Genomic DNA, 21,621 nt, shown 5'->3' with positions numbered 1-21,621 from the left:
TTTTTTTTTGGGGGGGGGGGGGGTCAAAACAGGGGAGAAAATGGTTCGCTGCTTCCCCGTCCCCGGGAATGCCGAGGCACCGCGTCCCTCCCGGCCTCTTTGTATAGGAGATATCTGCGGGAGAGAGGAGGAATTCCTGTGTCCTCCTCCTCCTCTCGGGCGGGATGGAGCCATGTGTGTGCATCCCGAGGAGCTGCTGCTGCTCCTCGCTCTTCCATCTTGGGGTGGGCGATACGTTCTCTTGGGGTGGGCGATATGTTCCACCAGCTGGGCTGGAGGAGGGAGCTCCTTGAACCCCTGGGTTCCCCTGGATTTCACGCCTCTCCAGCCACCCTCCCTGCTCCCGGAGAAGAGTGGGTGCAGCCCTTACATGCGTTAAAGCCATCGAGGACCAGCGGTCATCAATGGTGGCTTGCGTGACTCCTCGTTCTCTCCCCCTTTTTCACTCTTGGGGTGGCTTGTGAAGAGCCACGGGGCCACCCGAGTGTGTGTCACCCTCTGCAGCTACAGGAGAAAGTGGTGGTGGAAGTCGTTTGGTGCGTGACCGAGCGCGGCGCTGAGAATTTCAGCGATTTCATGCTTTGGTATGGTCCTGTGGTTGGGAGTGGAAGCTCTTCTCTGCGGAGTTTTGGCTCTGTGTTGGTTACAGGTTAATTGATCGATCTGTTTTGACTTTGAAATGGTCATATTTGGTTTCCCGGGAGAAATATTGCTTGTTTTTGTTTTGTTTTGTGTGTTTGTTGTTGTTTTTTTTCTTCCGGTAAACCCTTCTGAAATCTGACTTGCTTTGGTTTAACTAATATGTTGCAAGAAAATGGTTGGAGTTGTAAAAAAATAAATAAATAATCAGTTTCCTGAGTGTGTTTTGGCTAGCTTTGCTCAAAAGGGGCTGGGAAAATAAAAAACCTTTTAAGGGTAGGCGCTTTATAAATTCAGAAATGTATTTTCTCGGTAGGGTAGAGGTGTGGTGCATGGTAGGACTGTTGTTTCTGGAAGTGGCTCACACAGTCCAGTAAGATGGCAAAATACTATTTTTGCAAAGACTAAATGTCAAATCCACTTAGTTAAACTGTACCTCCATACCAGCACTTTATCAGTTTGTTGCTAATAATCTGAGTTCCATCTGGAACAGGGGCTGAGAGGAGAAGTAGCTGTGGTTTCACTTGTTGTCACTTGGCTGGGCACAGATACCTACTGGGATGGGTGAGGTCCTCCCCATCTGCAGCAGCTTTTGGCATTGTGGGTGAAATCTCTTCCCGGTGCTAAACAAAAGGCTGGTCATCGGAGGAGACAAATCTAGACTGAAGATGCCTCCTGATGTTCACGAGAACGTTGACCTGCATCTGGTTCTTGGGAGTGAGAGCTGTGGCCGGGATTAATGGGAGAGATGTAGTCACCGAAAGGGTATTTTTCAGGTGCACATTCAACTGTCTGGATGCTCTTGTGCAAGAGAGGGCAGGTATCTGACGTCAGCCCTCTTGGTCAATAAATGGGAGGCTTCTGGATGCACCGAGCTCTGTGGCTTGGGCTGCTCCGCTCTGCCTCATCATGCAAGCCCCATGGCGTGGCAACTCGCTTTTCCAGTTGGGCCGTCGATTTGAGTTTTGCACAAGGCTGCTGTTGAAGCCTGGGTGAGCTGGGGTGGGGCGGCAACACCTGCGCCTTCGGTGAGGATCCTCTCCTGGATAATTGCTGGGAACCATTCGCTCCTCTTCTGATCAGGCCGAGAAGCCCACCCTAATTAACCCACTGTTATTCACACCTGGGTGGTGCTAAGCCCCAGTTTCACAGGGTGGCTGTTGGGTGTCAGCCCATGTTTCTAACGGGTTGTGAGACATTTTTAGTCCAGAGTGTGGCAGAAAGGTGGTGGGTTGATGTGGACCACAAGTTTCAAACAGTGAAACTTTGGAGGGCTTCAGGTAGCGCTGACAGTGCTACTCCATTCGATAAGGATTTGCTTACGGAGGAGCGAGTTTTACTCCATCTTCTGAAGGTGTTACCATCTGTCGAATTTGTTCTTATCAAAAGATGCTGGTTTAGACTTTCAAAAGGGAGCGTGATGAGAATCTGGGGAGCTGGCATCGCTTCCTGCAGGGCATCGCTTAGTCAGATTAGAGAGACGTGAAGATCCTCTGGCTGACGTTCTCAGGACTCGAATCCTTGGGAAAAGAGGACTGGTGCCTCTGGTGGCATTTGGCATTTGACTCTCTTACAATGGGTGGGTTGGGTTTTTGTCAGCTTCCTCAGCTATTTCCCTCCCTCTCTCCCTCCCTCTTTTTTTAGGTGTCTCAGCTGCTGTTGCAATAAGTGGGTAATTCTCTTCAGTGTGTGCTCTGGTCCTGCTCTTCTCCAGCTTCTCCCGTTTTCAAAACTAGTATCTGGGCTGTGAGGGACACACACACACACACACACACACACACACACACACACACACACACACCCCAACAGCTGGGGCTTGAACCCAGGACAAGGAGTAGGTGAAGGAGCCGCAGCGGGACCCTGGCAGCCCCTTTCTTCTGGGCTTGTCAATTTTTATTAACAGCAAGACCAAACAGCCACAATCTGTGACTTCAGAAGTCATGTAGTTGCCTTTAGGTTGGTACTCATGGCTAATGACTGCCATGCCAAGGAATGATACAGAGGTTATTAATTCTCAGCCCTCCTTTGGGGAAATGTTATCCATGTTGGGGGGTAGGGGAGGGGAAGACCTTCCCTAAAAGTCTGTTTGTCGTTATATTCTTGATTTCTCTGAATTCACGCCGAAATCATCTTGCCAGCAGAAGTCAAGGGGCTGTGAGTGCCCGTCGAGAAGGAACAGTGCTCGCATCGTTCTAAACACGGTCATCTGAGAGCTGCAGAAATAATCATTCGTTCTGTTTGGAAAATAGTCTGTTCCTAGGGCACATGTCCTTTTTTTAGACTGCTAGGAGGATGAAAAAAGAGCTTTGTATCTCAAAATGGCACGGGCATCTGCTGTTTGTTCCGCGCAGCAAGTCCTCATCTCGTTTCTCTGACATCAGCCTGGAGGGCTGCGGAAGGGCCGCTCGGCACCGGCGGTGGGACTCGGCCTTTCTGCACAGGCACACATCCTAAACGTGCAAATTAATAAAGATTTAGGGCCGGAGAATGACGGAAGACCTTGGAGAAGACGCGAGCATGGCTCCCGTCTGCCAGATTGCCATGGAAACACCAATACCTCTTCAGCTCTTTAATTGCCTTCCCGACATTTTTTTTGTTGAAAACTTTTTTTTCTTAAAAAAAAAAACAAACCACAAACCAACAATGCTTTATGCTGCTGTTGTGGATTTTAGGCGTTTCGGCTTTGTTTGGAAAACTGGAAGCAGGGTAAGGCAGGGAACAGTAGCTGTGCAAGGAAATAGGGAATATGAGGACTGACAGACTTTCCAAGTGTATTATGAGTTTATCTTCGAATTCAGTAGGTGTTACAACTTGTAGTTTTTCACCAGGAACAGTGAACTGTAGGTGCATCTGATGGAAATAACAGTCCTCCTGCAGGTTCCTGGGCCTCAGACCCCACGGACAGAAAAACTTCCACTCTGAATTTGCACAATGGTTCCCAACTCTGCTCTTCGGAGGGCTGATCAGTAGTTTTTGCCAGTTCCTAGAAGTTTGGGCGAGAGATTTTTAAAGAGAATGGCAGGGCATGAAGTTTTGTGTGTCCGAGGGCCTCATGTAGTCAGATTTGCTGTTAGCACCCCTTGAGTTCCGAATAACCTGATGGACTTCTAACGCAGAATTCCTTCTGACCGACTTACTCTTCTAAAATCCACTTAAATGTTTTCTTTTGCGCTTTTCTTACAAAGCCTTGAAAAGCTAGGGAAGAAAACCAGTTCAGCCATTGGGGTTTTCCTTTTCAAAGGTACGGGCTGTTGGCTGGGTGCCTTCACACTCCTCTGAGCTCTGCTCAGCTCCTCAGTTGATGAGCCTCGTGTTACCCAACTGATTTCAGGCCCTTGTGGTGTAAAACCAGTGAAGATGTCTTAATAATCCACTTAAAGCATTTTTACTTTGCAGATGATTTCTATGCCTTGTACACAAGCTTTGTCCTTAATGACTACCTTCTGCCTGCGATGTGCAAACTGCTCAATTTAAACATTTTCTAAACCTGAGTGTGGCTGCAATGGGGTGATCTGTACTTTGAAAATAAGAAAATGGCATTTTCTTTGGGTTTTTTTTTTTTTTTTTTTTTTTTTTTTTTGGTAGCACTTACTAGTGGGTTCTTCCCTAGTGTATAATCTCACTGGAACTGTAATCTGTTGAGGTTAGTGAACAGCGTAATTAGTTATCACCGCTTTGTGGTTTTCCTCCAAAATTTGGTTATCTTTGGGTATTCTCTCCATTTGTGCAGCGCTTCTCACTCCTTGCCAGCTGTTTGTGCAGTGCCACTGTGGAGCATTTTGTCCCTCTTCTGCACGGGGAGGACCTACTGCTCTTCCCGCAGAATGGCACCTCACGTTTCAGCATTTCCTCCAGGCTTCTTTTTTCATGCTCTGTTTTTCCTGAAGGGAATCTGAAGCTGTTTTTAGCTCACTTGGAATTTGAGACCCTGTGATTTCTAGTGGGGCTGGTGTTTCTCACCATTCTGGTGGTTGTCCTCTCCAAGCTGATCCACCTTGTGCAAGCATCTTGAGCCTGCGTAAGGATTCCCCAAGTTGCTGCTCTTTGAATCCTTTTCCTCCTTTCTCCCCATATATAATGGCCAACACAGCTGAAATCACAAGCTGTTTCTCATAAACGTCAGTCAAGCCAGAAAATCCACTGACTGCATGAAGGTTATTGAAACCTATTTTGTCCTGCAGTTTTCTTTAGTGTGTTTTTAGCCTGACTTTTCTACATTCAAGTAGGTTGTTTTCCACTTTCCTCCTCCAAGAGAGTTTTTAAACCTACGGATGAGTTTGAGCCATGTATGACAGAGGTCCAGGTTTGTAAAAGATACTGAGTTTCTATGAATTTAATGGAAAATTTGTGGACAGAAAGAACAGAGAGACCCATGCAGTGTCCTTCCAAGGAGAAAGCTGTACCACAAGCTCAGCTGTGTTCTCGGCCAGAATATTGCTCTCCCTTTCTTTGAAGTAAAACATTTGGTCAGAACCTGTACCTTCTTAGATGCAGGATAATCAACCACAGAGGTACAGGAAACCAGCTTTATAACGTCTCTTCCTCACAGCACTAATTGTTTTGGCGTTTTACGTTTGTTTTTTTTTTTTCTGCTTGACTTTTTCTGAACTTGTGGGTGAGGAGTTTATTGGCATTGCTTTCCTTTCAGTATTTACAACAAAGCCCTTTCAGATTTTCTCTGGTTATGGTTCTGTTTCCCTATAGCAGTCTTCTCTCTTAAACGCTGGACTCTGATACTTACAGCTTCTGGTCTTAATCCTCCACTATTTCTTTTAATTTTCTAGCCTAGAAATATCTGAATTTATAGTAGGCAGATCAAGCATAGAAACCAAATCAACAAGTCCGGATCATCTTGGCATCCTGAAGAACAATGAGGCAGAAACACAACTTTTCTTTTCCTCCTAGATTTGCTTTAACTCTCTTTTTAGCCAAAAAAGAATAAGCCTGGGTCAAATTGTTCTTCAGTGAAGTGTGAGCTTTGGTAGGTTCAGAGGTTGCGAATCACAGCACTTCCCTATAGTGCAAGTCACACTTTATGCCTATGCTTGTTTTACAGCAGTGGCTAACTGTTTTTTCCTCTCTGGCCTTGGAGAATAGCCCTGGTTGGCTAGTTAAATGGCAGGTTAGAATTTGTGTCTAAATGCAGGGATGTGCAAGCTTTTGTACAGACTGCAGGCTGGGTAGTATAGCTAATAACAATCATCTTGGGTACACTTAGAGCCCTCTTCCGAGAAGTCTTTCAAACTTTCAAACTTTGGTATGTGTGCTAGAAATTGGGTGCTTCTTTCACAAAGCAGTGGCCTCCGCACTTCATAAGGAGCCAGTCTTTTGATAATCGTGGAGTGTTTCCCCGATACTCCTGTAATATGCCCAAAAGGGTGGAGAAGAATCATAAGGTGGTTCAATATGTTAAAATGCAGTAGACTCTGAGGACTTGAAACATGGCTGCTTGTGTTTGGTCACCCAGCTAACCCAGCTTCTGATAGTCTTGGCGGTTTTGGCAAGCTAGAGCCAGTCCAGAAAACCAAAAAATAATTCACTGTTGCTGTACTTCTTTTAAACACAGAAGAGGACTGTCAAAAGCAGCCCATTAGACTCAAAGCCTTGACCGCCTGCTGATGCTATCTATATATGGCTTCTAGAAAAGTGGCTTTATCTTTTCAAGACAAGGCTGTCTTCTCTCATGCTGTACCCACCAAAGTGTTTTTATAGTTAACGTGATGGATGTAGCAAAGCATGCTTTTTAGGTTGACTGAGGGAGAAGGTAGAGGTTCTGATACTATTAACTCTTGAGCACAGCATGGCCGAATAGCAGAAAAGTAGCTTTTGAAGTAAGTCGTGTTGAAATGCCTGGGTTTTGCATGCATTGTGAAATTGTTAAAGATTTCATGAAATACAGGAAGACAGTGCTTTGTGCACAGAAATGCTAATTTTACTGTGAGAACTGTAGTCTTCAATTTCCCTTGTGATTTCTTTTTTAAAGAAAAGTGGTCATGTTACTTTTTAATACTCATTTTAATATAGACTATGGTTACATTTACATTCACTTCAGGTCTAGTTGCATTTCAATGTATTTCTGGTCTGCCTAATTTAGTCTTCAGCTGAAAAAGCGCAGCAGAGCCTTTTTTGCTTTTGTTTTCTTGGCTTCTTTTGCTTCTAAATTACTACATGCAAAAATATATATTTAGCTGCCCGAATTCCCCCTGTTCGCTACGTGCCCCTGTTAAAGAATTCTAAGGACCAGTAGTAGTTTAATGACCTGCTAAACGGCGGGAATAATTTGTCAAAAACCGGGAGAAAATTAATCATTACAGGCAGGGCAGAGAGGCTTTAGCAAAGTATTTGGCCGAGCGAGCTAAGCAGGAATCAGTGATTCGGATCCTTCCTGCGACCCCGGGAGCCGTCACCCTCTGGTTCCCCTCCACGCCGTTGTGCCGGGAGGTGGTTTTTTGGCCAAGTGCTGGTTAAGCTTTTACTTACCCTGGGTTACAAAATCGACTGGCTGCTCCCTGCTCGCCGGGGACGCGGGCACTCCAAGAGATTACAAAATTGTGTTTGAAAGCACGGGGCACAAAGGGAAATAATCCCCTGAGTATTTGCTCCAGCGGCTCGATGGGGGTGAAAAAAGAAGGAAAATTAAATTCAAGGCGGTGAGATGGGAGTACCGAGCCTGCTTCCCCTCCTGGCTCTCTGAAAGGTGGTAAGGCTCATTTTTAACCTTCCCTGGAGTAGCCCAGGGGGTAAGAGGAGCCTGGATCCGACCGAAAAGAGGTCCTTTTGCAGTTTCTCATGAGCAGTGCCATGTGCCAACTGGAGCTAATCTCTGCCGTGGAAACAAGCTGCTGGGGTGTTAGACAGAAGCAGATGAAGTTTGGAGTGGAAGCCTTGGGGATGTTCCCGTTGAACGGGAGAGGGGGGGGGGGGGAAAGTGCAAACAGGTGCAAACCAGTGTAAGTGTTTTTTAACCGCTGTGGGGGGGAATGCCATGCAAAATCCGCGTTAATATTTCTGTCGCTTAGTAACCCTGACCTCAGGGGTTATCTGAAAGGGGCTCAGAGTGGAATTTTGTTCATTTCCTGAGAGCTCTGTAGAAGCAGCGCCATCCAAGTGCCCCTTTTCTGTTAACTTGAGTTCTGAAAAAAAAAAATAAGCACACTTGTATTGTGGGAAATACTGATAACTTTCCTGAGAGGTTTAACTTAACTGTATTCTCTACAGGGATGGCAAGCGTGAAATGCTCCTGTAGTGCCTCGTAGTGAGTGTGACCTGTTTACGTGCTCCAGGGTTATGGAGAAATAACACTTCAAGCCCTGGATAGCAGTAACTGGAGTCCGTTCCAAGCTGTCTAATTGCTGGACTGAATTCAGGCTGGGTTGCAGGGAGAGCTCAGTGGGACTCGTGCCTTAACTCTTCTGTTCCTGAGCCCCATTCCCCAGTCACCAGCATACAAGCTTTGGGGATGGTTTGGATCAGTTTTCCCTGATGGTCTTTGCTGATTTTTTTATATAAAAAATTTCATACCCCTTGAGGAAAGGAAAAGTGTCCTTTTTTTTTTTTTTTTTTTTTAAGGGTAATCTGCCCTACAGCAGCTGGTACACAAGCGGGCAGTTTAGGTGGTTGGATGTTCTTGATGCCTCTGGGTGCCTTTGAGATTAGTTAAATGCTTTTCCAAATGCATTGAGGTTGTTGAAGTGGGGTACATGAAGGCATAGAAATGTGTGGTTTTTCAGGGGCCTGGAGACAGGACTGGAGGCTGGGAAGAGCATGGGACTTCTGGGTATGTGGATAACTTTAGGACAGGACCTGGATCTTCTGGTTCCAAGAGGTGTATCCGCTCATTCGGTGCTATTTAAGTGGTCTAAGTGCACTGGCTATATTTTTGTGGTTCTGGAGTGCCCTCTGGTCCTGCAGGGCTTCCATAGTTCTCGCCCCTTTTGGTCACTTCAGAAGTAGCCACGGTGTGCTGCTTCAGGGCCCTGGGAAGAGGTGAGCGCTTGGCAGAGCTGGAGCTTGAGGTGTTCCTTCCATCAGGACAGGCTCCCCCAGAGCTCCCAGTAGACCTGGATAAAAGTTGACCCTCTCTGAACTGTATCCTACCTAGTGCCTTTTTAAAAACATAATACCGAAAGTGTCGAGTTTGAGCTACAGAGTATCTCCTCCTTAGAAATACCAAATTCTTTGCTGAATGTCTTTAACACCTCGGATGCTCTCTCTTGCTTCCAAACCCCATCCTGACTGAAGTCAGGGTGTCAAAACCATAATGATGTTGCAGCAAATTCTGGATTGCTAGGAGCATGCAGCAGGTGAGCTTATGAGGGGGACCTCTATTTCAGTGCCAAGTGTCCCTAGAGAAGAATTTGAGACAAAATACTGTGAAAGGTGGCTTTGGAGCAGTTACCTCTTATTTCAGAGAATTTCAGTCCAGAATTTTGATCAGAAAGTAGTAATTGGTGACACTTAACCCAAAATGCACAAGCGCTGACACGAATGTCTTTGTAGCTTGCTGAAGTTACTCCATGCTTTGCTTTGAAAATCTACCTAAAAGAATTTCTGGAAACATTTACTTGCCTGCTGAAGAAATCTGTATTTGTTTCTCCTTTCAGTCTGGCTCTTTTGATGCTGCCAGAGATTAAATTAAACTATGTGATAGTCTCTTTGTTTTTGTTCCAGTCATATAAAATTCTCTACTGTAAGATTTTTTCATTCCCCAAAATATGCAAATAAAGCTTTGACTTGACATGTATGGCTACTGATTTGACTGTTGTTTTCTTTTCTTTCAGCTTTGCAGTGTATGGATGATTCCAAGCCATGTGTTAATGAGGGAAAGTGCATTCCATATCAAAACGGTACAGGATATTGCAAGTAAGTTAGTTTCATTTCTAATCAATTTCATTAACCAGTCTTCTTTCATTCAGGGTCCTAGCCAGAAAGGAAATGTGAATTGCTAAGATTTTCTTATTGGGTGCATTCAGCGTAACGGTTTTGGCACAGTTGGTGTTTCGTGATAATGCATTAGTTCTTATGCGCTAGCTTTTTGTAACATAAGAAATCTGGGATTCTTCTTCAGATTTTTCAGTTTGGATCTTGTCAGTTTAATTTTCGCATTAGTTTAGGAAGTGAGGGTAAAGTGGTGATAGAGGTGAACTTTGTACCTTGCTACCAGACCCACAAATTAAGTTGGAACTTCCTCTCCATCTTACAGCTTGCCGTATGTTGTAGAGCTCCAGCCCCAATTTGAGTATTTTTATGAGTTATTCAGTACTACTCTGCACTCCGAAATGTGCCAGTTCCCTTCTACATGCTGGAGAGCAAGTGATATGTGGGTGTTGCAAAAACACATTAACAAAAAATCCCAAACAAACACCCACATTTGTCTTTATCGCCTAATTGATTTTGGTAATTGTTGACGCCCCTCTTCAATGGTGGCTTCACTTTGCTGCTGCATGGAAAGCTGATCAGCAGGAGCTTTGGCGGGGTGTGTGGTGTCTGGAGAATGTTATCACATCTATGTAAATGCAGTTCACCTTTCAAAATGCAGTATTTAGATTTATTTTTTTTCTAAATGAAACGATACTTTGCAAAAAGATAAATCCTCCTTGTTTGGCAGAGCTAATTTACTGTGACTGCAGTAAATGGATTATTTTCTAAACCTTGTTTACTTCATCAGTGCAACTTGTGCCATTTTCTAGCATGCTAAATCCCTTTTTTCTTAATGCCAACATTCTTTAAATGTTAGCGAATTTTGTCTTGCTGATTTAGCTTGGCTAACACACAACTCCCCTCTTTACCCATTTCTACGCATCTGTCTTCCCTGGCCACAACCTTTAGTTCTTTCTGTTAATGTGGTACATAAAACTCTATATACTTAAATTGCACCTGTGGCACACAAAGGGGAAATCATAATCTAATTTGAGGTGGTTCTCAGTTTCAAATCAATATCTGATGTGCAGAAAGGCCATAGAAAGGCAAATATTTAACTTTTTATTCCCTGGTTGGTTTCCCCCCCCCCCCCCCAATTTTTTAACTATTACTGCCTCCTAGTCTTTTCCTTTCCATGGCTTTGTATTGCTGTTAACAGAAATGGGCTGGCCACCTAAAAAAGAAATCTGGAACTCTTCCTGCTTTTCACCTGTATTTTAAGACTGAAACCAGAAATTGCTTGAAGTTAATAGGTCTTTCTGACACGTACTTAAGCGTGTTAGTCTGGAGCTGAAGTATGTGGGTCATGGTGAAGGTAATAAACAAGACTGGTATTGATGTTGGTGCCGCTTGTACTGTCATAGGGATGTTTTCTCCAACTTGCATGTTCCTCTTAACCATGTCTTAGACTGTATCTATATATATAAAAAGAAAAAGTTTGTTCATCTGATTAACTTCCGTTCAGTATTTGTAGTGCAGTCTAGATCTTGACACATTTCCCTTATCACAGTGGCAGCTTTGACCACTCTTACGGTTATTTCTTTTTTAGTGCATAGAATTATTTATAATTCTGATGTTGAGTTCTTCCTTTTTGTGCAAAGTCGTCTTGCAGGTCTTAAGCCAACCCCTCCTTCAAGGAACACCTCAGTCCCTTTATATAGGTGCCAGGGTCATTGGAAAGGCTAATAGTGACCTGTATACAGAGCTTAGTATGTGTCTGTTTTCCAGTTCTGGCTCAAGAACCCTTTTTTTTTTTTTTTGCAGAAAGGAAGGAAGGAAAAAATTGCAAAAAACCCCTTAGTTGTGGAGGCTCTACCTTTAGCAGGCTGATGCTTAGCATCCTGTTTTGGTTTTAACTTTTTTTCTTTCCTGCACTATGAGGAACTCTGAATAGGGGAACTTTCTGTCTGGTACGGTAGCCTAAATGACTTTCTGAATGTTTGATGCCTGTAAGAGTAGAAATGTTTTATTCAGGAAACTGAATTTATTACTAAAGCGAGTGGCTGGGCATCTAGCTCTGCGGGATCACTCGCCGATTAGCTAAATCTCCACCCCTTCCACTTTTTTCAAGTTTTCTGCAGTACTTCCTCTGCTGGGCAATAAGTTTTTATAATAGGCTCTCTTCCTCTTTCTGTACCTCCTCTTGGCCAAGTTGTTTGTTCTAGCGTGTGGTCGGTCCATCTAGTTAATCTTGCTGTGTGTAAGAAACAAGCGAATAGCTGAGGGGGAACCTGCATCAGAGTTAATCATATATAATAAGGTATGAGTAACGTAAGCACTGATAAGCAAAACATCTAGTCTTTATATTTGGCAAAGCAGCGAGTGGCAGCTCAGTGCTGGAACGGCTTCCTTTGTCAGAAAAATCCTGTAGCCTCTACTCCATTAAAAGAGAAAGCCAGTTTTCTGTGAAGAAACCTTTATTCTGGTGCATCTGGCTTCTGTTGTGGGAACAGCGATTGTGACCCTTGTAAGGAAATCGGAGTTGGATCTTTATCAGATTGCTCTTGCGAGCGCCCTTTAAGTAGCTCCGTTCCCCTGGTGACGCTGCTGGCCCATGGCTGTCACTTTGTGGCACTGCTCGGTAGAATTACTGACCTTCTTTGACCTTGATTTTTATATTTAGAAAATTACACATCCCTGTGTTTGCGTCTCCCAAGGTCAGAATGTCTGTTGGAGAGATCTTTCTACGCCCATCCAGTGACTGGCATGGGGAGGACACAGACCTTATTCCAAGGAATATGGCTGTGTTGGCAGTGGCAGGATGAAGAGGACCTGCCCTTCCAAGCTTTCTGGGCACTGCTTTGACAAAAGGCATTTTCAGCTTGTGGTTTGGCTTGGCATTGCTCTGTGGTGGGTTTTGGTTTTGTTCCACCCCTCCTCCCTCCACCCTTAAAGCATCTCCAGGCACTCTTTTGCACATTGAGGTGTTGGGCATGAAGGAGTCTTCTTCTTGCATCCTCTCTGAGAAGGTGTTGGGTACCAGAAGCTGTTTCAAGGAGAAGCAGGGATTTTTTGGCACTCTGCGGGTGAGAGCCTGCTCTGCAGCAGGTGGGACCCTGATGTGGAGGGTTTCTGGACTGGTTTCCCCATGCCTGGCAGCTGTGTCCTCTCCCAACTTCCCTCCCCTGTGCCCCAGAGACAAGGAGCAGAAGCAAGAGGGTGCCAGGGAGAGAAGCAGAAGTGAGAAGGAGGGGAGCAGGGGAAGGGGTGCTCCAAGGTTTAGGGAGGAAACTGGGCCCTGCTACTTCCCGTTCTTTTGTAGGTTTTTAAGATGGGATTTTATTTTTTTTACCTCGGGACTGTTGCTCATTGTGTGCCCAGAAGGGATATCGGTACCTCTGTATGAACCAAAGCACTGCTTTAACTCCAGTGTCTTCTGCTGGGTCCTAATGGCCAAAGTAGGAAAAAAAAAAAAAGTAGAAAAAAGGAAAAAGAAAGTACAGTGACACCATGGCTTGTTGTTGTGCTTAGTTGAAAGTGGAGACTGCTGAAGCTGACCAATTCCAAAAGGACAGTCTCCTTCAGCACATCCTTTCAAAGCTGTTGGATCTCTGCAGCTTTGTGTGCTTCTGGGCCTCTCCAGTGAGCAGTGTTTTTTCTCACTGCGTGCAGAAGTTTGTGCACACTTTTACATTGCAGGATACAGTTTTTACCTCCTACCTGTTGGCATCAGGAGGATCTCAAAGCACTCTAAACTCAAAGCAGCAACAACAACATGGCAGTAAGGGGCTTCTATCCCAATTCTAGCCCTCACTAACTCCAGGTTTTGGACCCGCCTTTCTTTCCAGCTGGATCTTCATAAATGAACTTTAACTCAGATTTAAGAGGACTTCTGGGGCTGAAGGCAAGATCCTAGGCTGCAGAACCGCTTCCGAGACTGCGGCAGATATCTTCTCAGGGTCTCTCTCGGGAGACTAATCACTCCTAGACCAGTGAATGGGGAATACCCATAGGAGACCTTGTAGCAGGACAAGGTCTGAGAGTTTTCCAGAAGAGGCTAAATGCAAAAGTTGAAAAGTTGTCCCTTTCTGAGAATGGGCTGCCCTTTCCCGTTTCCTTCTGTCTCCTTTCAGAAGTTAAAGGAGACCCCAGAGACCAAGACCGGGGGGGGGGGGGGGGGGGGGAATGGGAGAGAGCACACCCACTTTTAGCTTCAAATCTGGGAACGAAGGGACGATTCGAGTCACTCAATCAAAGTTTTCTACTGGGATTGATTTACCTGTGCAGACCAAAAGCTGTTCACAGCTCCGATGGACAGAAAAAGCTGAACTCAGCCTGTCGGGGCTCCGGTTGCTGGTGCTCCTCGGTGTGCTGGGGGGTGGTGTGCTGGGGGGACGCCTTCCGTGGAGCAGGAACAATAGCTGTGTTCGGCTTTAAACGTGCAACCCAGAGGCCGTCCCATCCCGTGGTTTACATTCAAAGTATGACGCATAGATTGGGAGCCTTGAGACATGGGAAGGAGCGTTTGTAAAGCTAACCAGAGAATCCTGTTCTCCCTCCCGAGAAGGAGGTGTAGGTGTGGGAGTCAGAAGTCGGGAGCCAGAGGGAAGTCTGGTTAAAATCTGTAGCAAAATAGCTGAGACCCTTCTCACGTTAGTCATCAGACTGCACTTTTTTTACACACACACACACACACACACCCAGCTTCATTGAAGCATCTTCCAGTGGAAGCGAAGTGGGCGTTGAGTTGAGGAGGGGGAGAAGCGAGACTACCAGGGAATTCTTCCCTTCGCGTTTTAAATTAAAACCATCTGCTTCCTTCTGTGCATCTCCAGATGATATCACTGGGCCCGAATAGGAAACTCCCATGAAAATCAAACATCTGGAAGACTGGTTAAAACCCTCTATAAGGTGCATTTGCAGAGACTGTCCTATGAATGTGCCCAAGCAAGTATAGTGCAGCAGATGAGGAGATTTTTTCCAACAGACCAGACATATTTTCCAGAATTCTTTTGAAAGCAAGAGAGAGCTAAGTGTTGGGAGGTAACTTCAATGCAGTTTTGTGGCAGAAGAGCCAAAAATGCAGCTTTTGTGAGTCTTCTACTTTCACTTCGTAGCGTTAGCTTGTTAGAGTGAATGCAGCTTGGGATTTGTGGATACTTCAACTTTGGATAAATACCTTCATTTTGTTTTTACGTCTCTTGTTTAGCTCCATGAGAGCCTGAGCGAAGGCGAATGCAGGCTGGAGCTGAAAAGGAGGGGAAAAAAAAAAAAAATGGGCTGAGCTCTGACTAAAGTATTTGTGCTGGAAAGTAGCCCAGAGAGAGTAAAGGAGAAGCTTTAATTAGAAGCAGCTGCATAGCTGATGCAGCCCACAGGACATTTTCCCATTTCAAACTCTTTGGCTTTCAGAAATCATGATTTGAATTAAGTTGTATGTGAAATTTGTTCTTAAAAGATTAAATTCCTGTTGAAGTAGGTTAAGAGACCTTGTGTGCTTCCAGAAAGTGCCAGAACAAACTGCATCTTCCTGTTTCTGTTTCTGAGCGCGAGATGGAAAACTGAGGAGAAACAGTGGCTTTTATTTGGAAAAGATTCGGTTTCCTGTTCTGAGCATGTCATTGGAGCTGACACAAGCTGCTACAATTTTAAGCTGCTCTGTAGACAAGTGGCTTTTTTTTTTTTTTTTTTTTTCCCATCTCAGAATGAGAACTTGAAAGAGTAGGTTGGGATGAGAAGAGAGCAGAGCAAGGGTGGTGGGAAGCTGGAGTTTCTGTTGACGATAATCATATCCTTCAAAGTCATCTGGACTTAGACCCTGCTTTTTCAGTGTTTGCCTCTATTTTTAGAGAAACAATGTGGTGCCCAACATGAATCAGGGGCAAATATTTGCAGTTTTGTCTCCGCCAACATTTAGAACTAAATTGCTAGTATTTGTGCCTAGAAATGTTGATGACAGGAGACATGGTTGAAAATCTGGACTGTAGGTTTTTTGTTCTTTAGCATTCAAAAAAGGATTGCACCGAATTGCTAGAGAGGAAAATTGCGTAACTGTGTGACCAAGCACTTCTCCAGGAGGAGAAGAAAATGGTGGGTACGAGGGCCATGTATACCTGATCTTCCATCTTTCCACAGTCAGGCATGTTCCCTCTGGCATATTCTGTAAGGCTTTTTCCCTTCCAAATATAAATAGCTAAAGTTAAAAGAGCTTTTGCTGTTCCCTTCTGGAGCGCTCCCTCATGTTTTTCTGATTAGCCTCAGAAGATACCAGAACAAGCCTGGTCTTGGAGCGCTCTTCAACTTTATACCAGAACATTTGTGTACAAAATGTTGGGCCGTTTGTGGGTGATGGTTGCAAGTGGTGTTTTAGAGCACAGGTCTCGGCTTTCCTCTTTAAATCACACCAGCAATACTCTTAATCAGTGTTTAGACTCCCTCCTCTCTGTTACCCAGGGGCAGCAATTAAACACACCTTCCAGCATCCCTGGGTGGTGGGGAGTGGGCGAGAAGGTGTTATGTTGGTGGCTTGTTTGTTTGCGGACAAAACATGAGATGTTCCTCTAGACTTTCTAGTTTGTTTCACAGCCTCTCAATGAAAAAAGCGCTTTAGGACTTATCTTTTTAGGTGTGCTTTGGTTTATTTTGTATTTGTTGGAGTGCTAGGTGGTGTTGGGGGGGCCCCTCTTGTTTGCCTGATGAGATGCCCTAGTTGGGGCTCTATAAATTTCTGGTTTGTTGCTCTTTCCTTTCGTGATAAAGAGAACTAGAAGTGTTTGCTGCAGTTGTGCTGAGGAGCTTGATGTACTGCTGACACCGAGGGTGGCCCAGCTGCCCCAAACTCCCCCTCGCTGGTGGTGGTGAACCCAGAAGAACTCCCTATAATGAAATCTCACGAGCCTTCTGGGACCGAAGTTGAATTTGACTTTAGGCTTTCATCAGCTGCATATAGATGTCCAGAAACATGATTTAATTGTAGTTACCCAGACGGTCTCCGAGCAGAGCTAGCCAGTCCACCGTGTGCAGGCTTGAATGCCGTGGGAGTGAAGCAGTCTCCTCCAGCTTCTGGCACAGCCGTCCTTGCTGGGTGCCAGATTTCTATGCAATCGAGCTCCTACAAAGCCGCGCTGTAGCCCGCTGGCGCTTGGACTCGTTTCTAATCCATGTCGAGGAGGGATTTGGGATGTTGAAGGAAGCCTATGGAACTGCCATGGCTGAAGCCTAGGGAACCCGAAGACTTGCCTCTGGTGTGTGACGTGGCAGCAGCTCGTGCTGACTGACAGCCTTCAGCTGTTACGCCGAGGAGGGCACAAGAGGCAGAGGATATTCTGCAAACGGTGTTGTGCCAGGATTCGCTTTCTGTAACTTCATTAATCCTGCCTTGCCCTGCAAAAACGCTTCTTTCATGTCTGTTCTTGGGTACGAAGTTGAAAGTATTAAGGTATGGTGAAAGGAGCCTAATTTGGATGTGGGGAATGGTAAATTACGATTATGCACATCTATTATATGACTTTCCTGCTTTAGACATAGGGCTGAAGCTATTTAATAAATTTTAACATGAGAAAAAACAGTTGTGGTCATCTAGTAATGACCCCTTGCGTAACTCGGATAATAACCTCTGTGAATAGCTGTGTTTGAACTAGCGTGCATACTCTTTCTGAAACAGCCAATCCTGGTGTTCTTCTAAACAAGCGTGAGTGATGGAGAAATTCCACTGCGACCTTAAATGCGTTGTTCCAGTTGTTTCTCTCCACTGCTGAGAGACTGCGTAGAAGTCTGTGTCTGAAGACAAAGATATTACCCTATTCCTAATTTGAGTTTATCTAGCTTGAACTTCTGACCGCCCAGTTCCGTTATCCCTGTACCATCTAGGTTGGGAATTATTGTTAAATCTGAGTTTCTTTATGGATCCTTGAAGCTTTTGATGAGCCATTTACTTCCCCTTTCCCTTTGATAAATAGACTGAGCTACTTGAGCTTTACATTGCATCAAGATTTCTATTAATTGTTACTTTTGGCTTCTTTGAATTAGTTTCAGCTCTTCCCTCTCAAAGAGTACACACCGTAGCTGATGTAATGGTTGTGAGCAATGGCTGTGTATTACACTAGGCGTAGCACAGTCTCATTTACTTCTGCTTGATGTTTGTTGTTTGTACACAAACTACGATGCTCCTGGCCGAACTGTCATGCTGTGATTTCACGTGCAGCTGGCTGTTAGGAACCACCAGAGCAAGTCTGTCTTTCCCGGATCAGTCTCCTGTTTTGGGGAGGATGCTGTCTGTGTTTGGTTTCTAGCTCTATGGCTTCGCAGTTGCTAAAGTGGGCTTTGCGTGCTGGCTGCCTTGTAAAGCAGTTTGTGTTGCTACTCTCTGTCAAGAGCTTGTCTTCTCTTTTCCCACAGGTTTGACCAGGGTTGATGTTTTCCGTTGTTACTCATTGATAGAAGTGTTGAATAGCATAGGCACAGAGGCAGATCCTTGTAGTATTCTGTTTAAAGCATAGCTTCATAACCATTCTTTGATTTTTAAACTGAATTTTAAGGCATGTCCAGTTAGATATTAGGTGGGAGGGGTTTTTTTGTGTTTTTTTAATCCACTGTACGAGATATTAGGTGGGAGGGGTTTTTTTGTGTTAATCCACTGTACACTTCTAAGAGCATAAGGAAAAGGCAGTCTCTTTACTGTTAAATTCTTGTCTGGGGGGCTAACTGGAGACTGCATATTTCTTGCAGTTGGAATGTCCTCCCTTTGAGTACATCATTGATCTAATAATTGTACCTATCCTGTTCTGGAACAAAGCAAATCTAACATTCGCCCCTGAATTTTTTTGCTGTGAAATACAAGTTCTCTCAGGCTGTGTGTGTCTTGGGTTAATTACCAGCTAAAACATGCAGCTCTGCATTACAGAAAAAAAAACCTGCAAGTGGACGGTCCTGTTCTGTATGTTAGGTGTTATTTTTATCCAGCATATACTCTTGCAGCTTTCTGCTACCTGAAAGAAGCAAATGGAACCGTGGGTGACACACAAGTGGGGTTTGCAGGCTTGCTTGCCTGGGTCCTGTATCAAGTTAAATGGAAAATGTGTAGTACAAAGGCCGTTTAAAAGATGGATTGCAGCTGACAAAGCGTAGCCGGGCTGTATTGACATAAGTTTAGGTTAGAGAGAAATAACTGCAATCATTCTGCAATTGCAGATCTTTGTATAAAATATTGCCCGAGCTGTAGATAGCGTGTGTGTATTCCTTCTTCTGTGGGAGACAGAGGAACAATGACCTTGTCGTTGGGGTGCTCGCCAGGGGCGTGGGAGACCTGACTTGAGGGCTCTGGCTGCCAGCTGAGCGCAGGCCTCGGCATGTCGCCCTCTCAGATGCACTTATCAACATGGGGATAACAGCAGAGCCCTGTCTCCTGGGAGTGTTGCGGAGAAAGATCTGCTGCAGATCTTCGGGCCTTCAGACGCTGCCTTTGTACAAAGTTTATAAATACTCCGGGAGATGGATGATACCTGGTGTTTATCACTGAAGCTATTGATTTTTCTTCTAAAAAAGGACGCCTGTTAAAAATGGGAGTGGGTGCAAGGGATTAATTGTTACTCAGCAGTTTGTTAGCATTTAGGCTTTTACTAACATTTTGAAGGGCAGTGCAAGAAGTTGTTCCTGCATTTGATATAATGCTGATAGTATGCAGTATTTCTTTATTTTATTTATTTTGTAATGAGCGATTTCACAATCTGAACTGAAGTTTTCAGTGGTCTCATTTGGGACAATCCCAGAGGAAAGCTGTTACATCTATGACGTTAGCACTTAGGACTGTTACTGTTACCACTAATTATGGCAAATTCGAAGACTATGAAGCTCAAGATGGGACTTCATTTCTGATAGCTTCCCAGGACAGCAAGGCTTGAGGGGAATGTGCTGCAAATAATTTCTTCTCTGTTGCAGGTGTCGAGAAGGCTTTCTTGGAGACTACTGCCAGTACAGAAACCCTTGTGAAAGCAATACCTGTAAGAATGGGGGAACTTGTGAAACTACGTCTCTGATAGGAAAAGCTACCTGCAAATGTGCTCCAGGCTTCACAGGAGAGGAGTGTCAATATTCCGAATCCCACCTCTGCTATGTGTCCCAGCCCTGCCTGAACGGAGGAACCTGTCATCCCCACGGCCAGGAAACATACGAGTGTGTCTGTCCTCCAGGTTACACAGGTGAGGTTCTGTACCTCCAGATTCCCTCCTTTGAGAGTTACTTCATCCTGGAATGTTCTGGGGCAGTTGTAATACGCTGTCAAATTTACTAGTTCCTGCACAGGAAATGAGAAGTCGAAATGACTTCATGACCAGAAAAAGCAAAGGGGGGTCAGGGAATCAAACTCCCTCCCCTTTATGCGTAAGCAGAAAAACATTTAGATCTTGTGGGGTTGTCCATGTGGGAAAACTGACTGCAGAAGCTACTCTGGAGTGGCTGTTGCACTTTGAGTTCAGAGACTACCTTCTACAAAAAATGAAGTAAACTTGGCTGGCAAAATCCATGGGAAAAGTATAATTGGCCTGAGGAGAAGCGTGGAAACTCACTTCGTTTATTCTTGAAGGGGACATAGAAGAAGAGTGACTGTCAGTGTATAGTATGATTTCAGGTCATGGGTTATTTTTATAAATCACAACATTCTATATCTTGCTGCTGCCTGTAAATAAAATTACTTTGTACTGTAACCAGCAAATTGATTGTTGTTTCAAATACATTACTGTAAAATGCAGACATGAATTTTCCCGTAATAATTTTAAGACCTAGTACACCAACCCTTTTGAGGTAGCATGAAGGAAACATGATTTTCCATAGAAACAACTTATTAATGGAGTACTCTGTCCCCATCCTACAGGAAAGGATTGCCAGTGGATTGATGCCTGTACATCACAGCCTTGTGCCAATGGAAGTACCTGTACTGTATCTGGAAATAAGTTCTCCTGCACCTGTCTGCCTGGCTACACTGGCCAGAAGTGCGAGATAGACGTGAATGAGTGTGCCACACCAGGCCTTTGTCAACATGGTGGGACCTGTGTCAATTTGCCCGGTTCATACCGATGCCAGTGCAAGCCGGGCTACACCGGGCATCGCTGTGAGAGCGTGTACGTGCCATGTTCACCATCACCCTGTATGAATGGAGGAACTTGCCATCAAACAAGTGACTTCACCTTCGAGTGCAACTGCCTGCCAGGTAAACGATGCTTTCTCAAAGTGCTTGGTTTCACAGTCATGTTGCTGCACTCCTGTCTGTGTTCTTCTGAAAACTCCTCTTGGAGTTTTTGTGTGATACTCATGTAAAGTAAGGTGGAAGGCAGAAATCTCAGCAAGACAGGAAGCTCTGATGTTAATTTCTGAGTGCCAGGATTTCATCATATGGAAGGGAAGAAAAGGGAAGGCTTGAAATGATAGATTTCTTTTGAACCCAGTTAGTGGCAGAAAATCAAATAGGTTAAGAACGATGAGGCAGATTCAAAGAGATTAAGGTGGTATCTCCTAATGTTCATTTGGAGTGGGAAATTCCATGAACGTAAACCTCTGCAAATACATAGTTTTGTGTCAGTAAAGGCCACAGTTAACTTCAATGCTTGAATGAAGATGAACATGTGTCTTTCCTCAGACTTTACCCTTAAAACATACTGGGTTCTATTCCCTTCCATTTTCTCCTCTAGTTCCTCCAAATCTTAGGAGGTACAGTTTCCAACTCACCACACCCTTTTTGTCCTGTGATACCTCCAGATAAATTATACTTGCCTGCTTTCTGATGCTGTTGGCTGCCCTGAGTTTATCCACAGCAGGGGTGATGTGCTTACTCAGGATCACAGGCTGTAGAGGTTTCAAGCATCAAGCTGAGCTCCAATCACCAGGACACCCGTCTCTACAGATGACCAGATGGCACCCGGTTGGGACCCTGGGGGTCTCATCCTGTCCTGCTCTTCCCCATCCACTTAGTGCTGACCATAGGGCAGTACTAGTTGTCTTTGCGTATCGGGGTGGCTTTTTTTAGGCTGATACATTTTTTTTTTTTTTTTTTTTTTTTTTTTAAAAAAAAAAAAAAAAAAAAAAAAAAAAAAAAAAAAAAAAAAAAAAAGTTCTAGGAAAAATATTAAACCC

At 44.6% G+C, this 21,621-nt stretch overlaps 1 protein-coding gene across 1 annotated transcript in view; it reads left to right on the top strand.

The window, feature by feature from the left end:
• Nucleotides 1-9,422: 9,422 nt before the first annotated feature.
• The window catches only part of NOTCH2 (notch 2), a 78,403-nt gene continuing 66,204 nt past the window's right edge, over nt 9,423-21,621 (top strand). Inside the window, exons 1-3 of the mRNA XM_014943478.1 lie at nt 9,423-9,501; nt 19,435-19,694; nt 20,366-20,701. Coding sequence (XP_014798964.1) covers nt 9,431-9,501; nt 19,435-19,694; nt 20,366-20,701 — 667 coding nt within the window. The 5' untranslated portion in view covers nt 9,423-9,430. The remainder of the gene's footprint in view (nt 9,502-19,434; nt 19,695-20,365; nt 20,702-21,621) is intronic.

This window comes from Calidris pugnax, unplaced genomic scaffold (genome assembly GCF_001431845.1).
Source record: "Calidris pugnax isolate Ruff unplaced genomic scaffold, ASM143184v1 scaffold63, whole genome shotgun sequence".
Classification (NCBI taxonomy): Eukaryota; Metazoa; Chordata; class Aves; order Charadriiformes; family Scolopacidae; genus Calidris; species Calidris pugnax.
The sequence above is the reverse complement of the archived record's forward strand: the minus strand, read 5'-3'. Positions and strand labels throughout refer to the sequence as shown.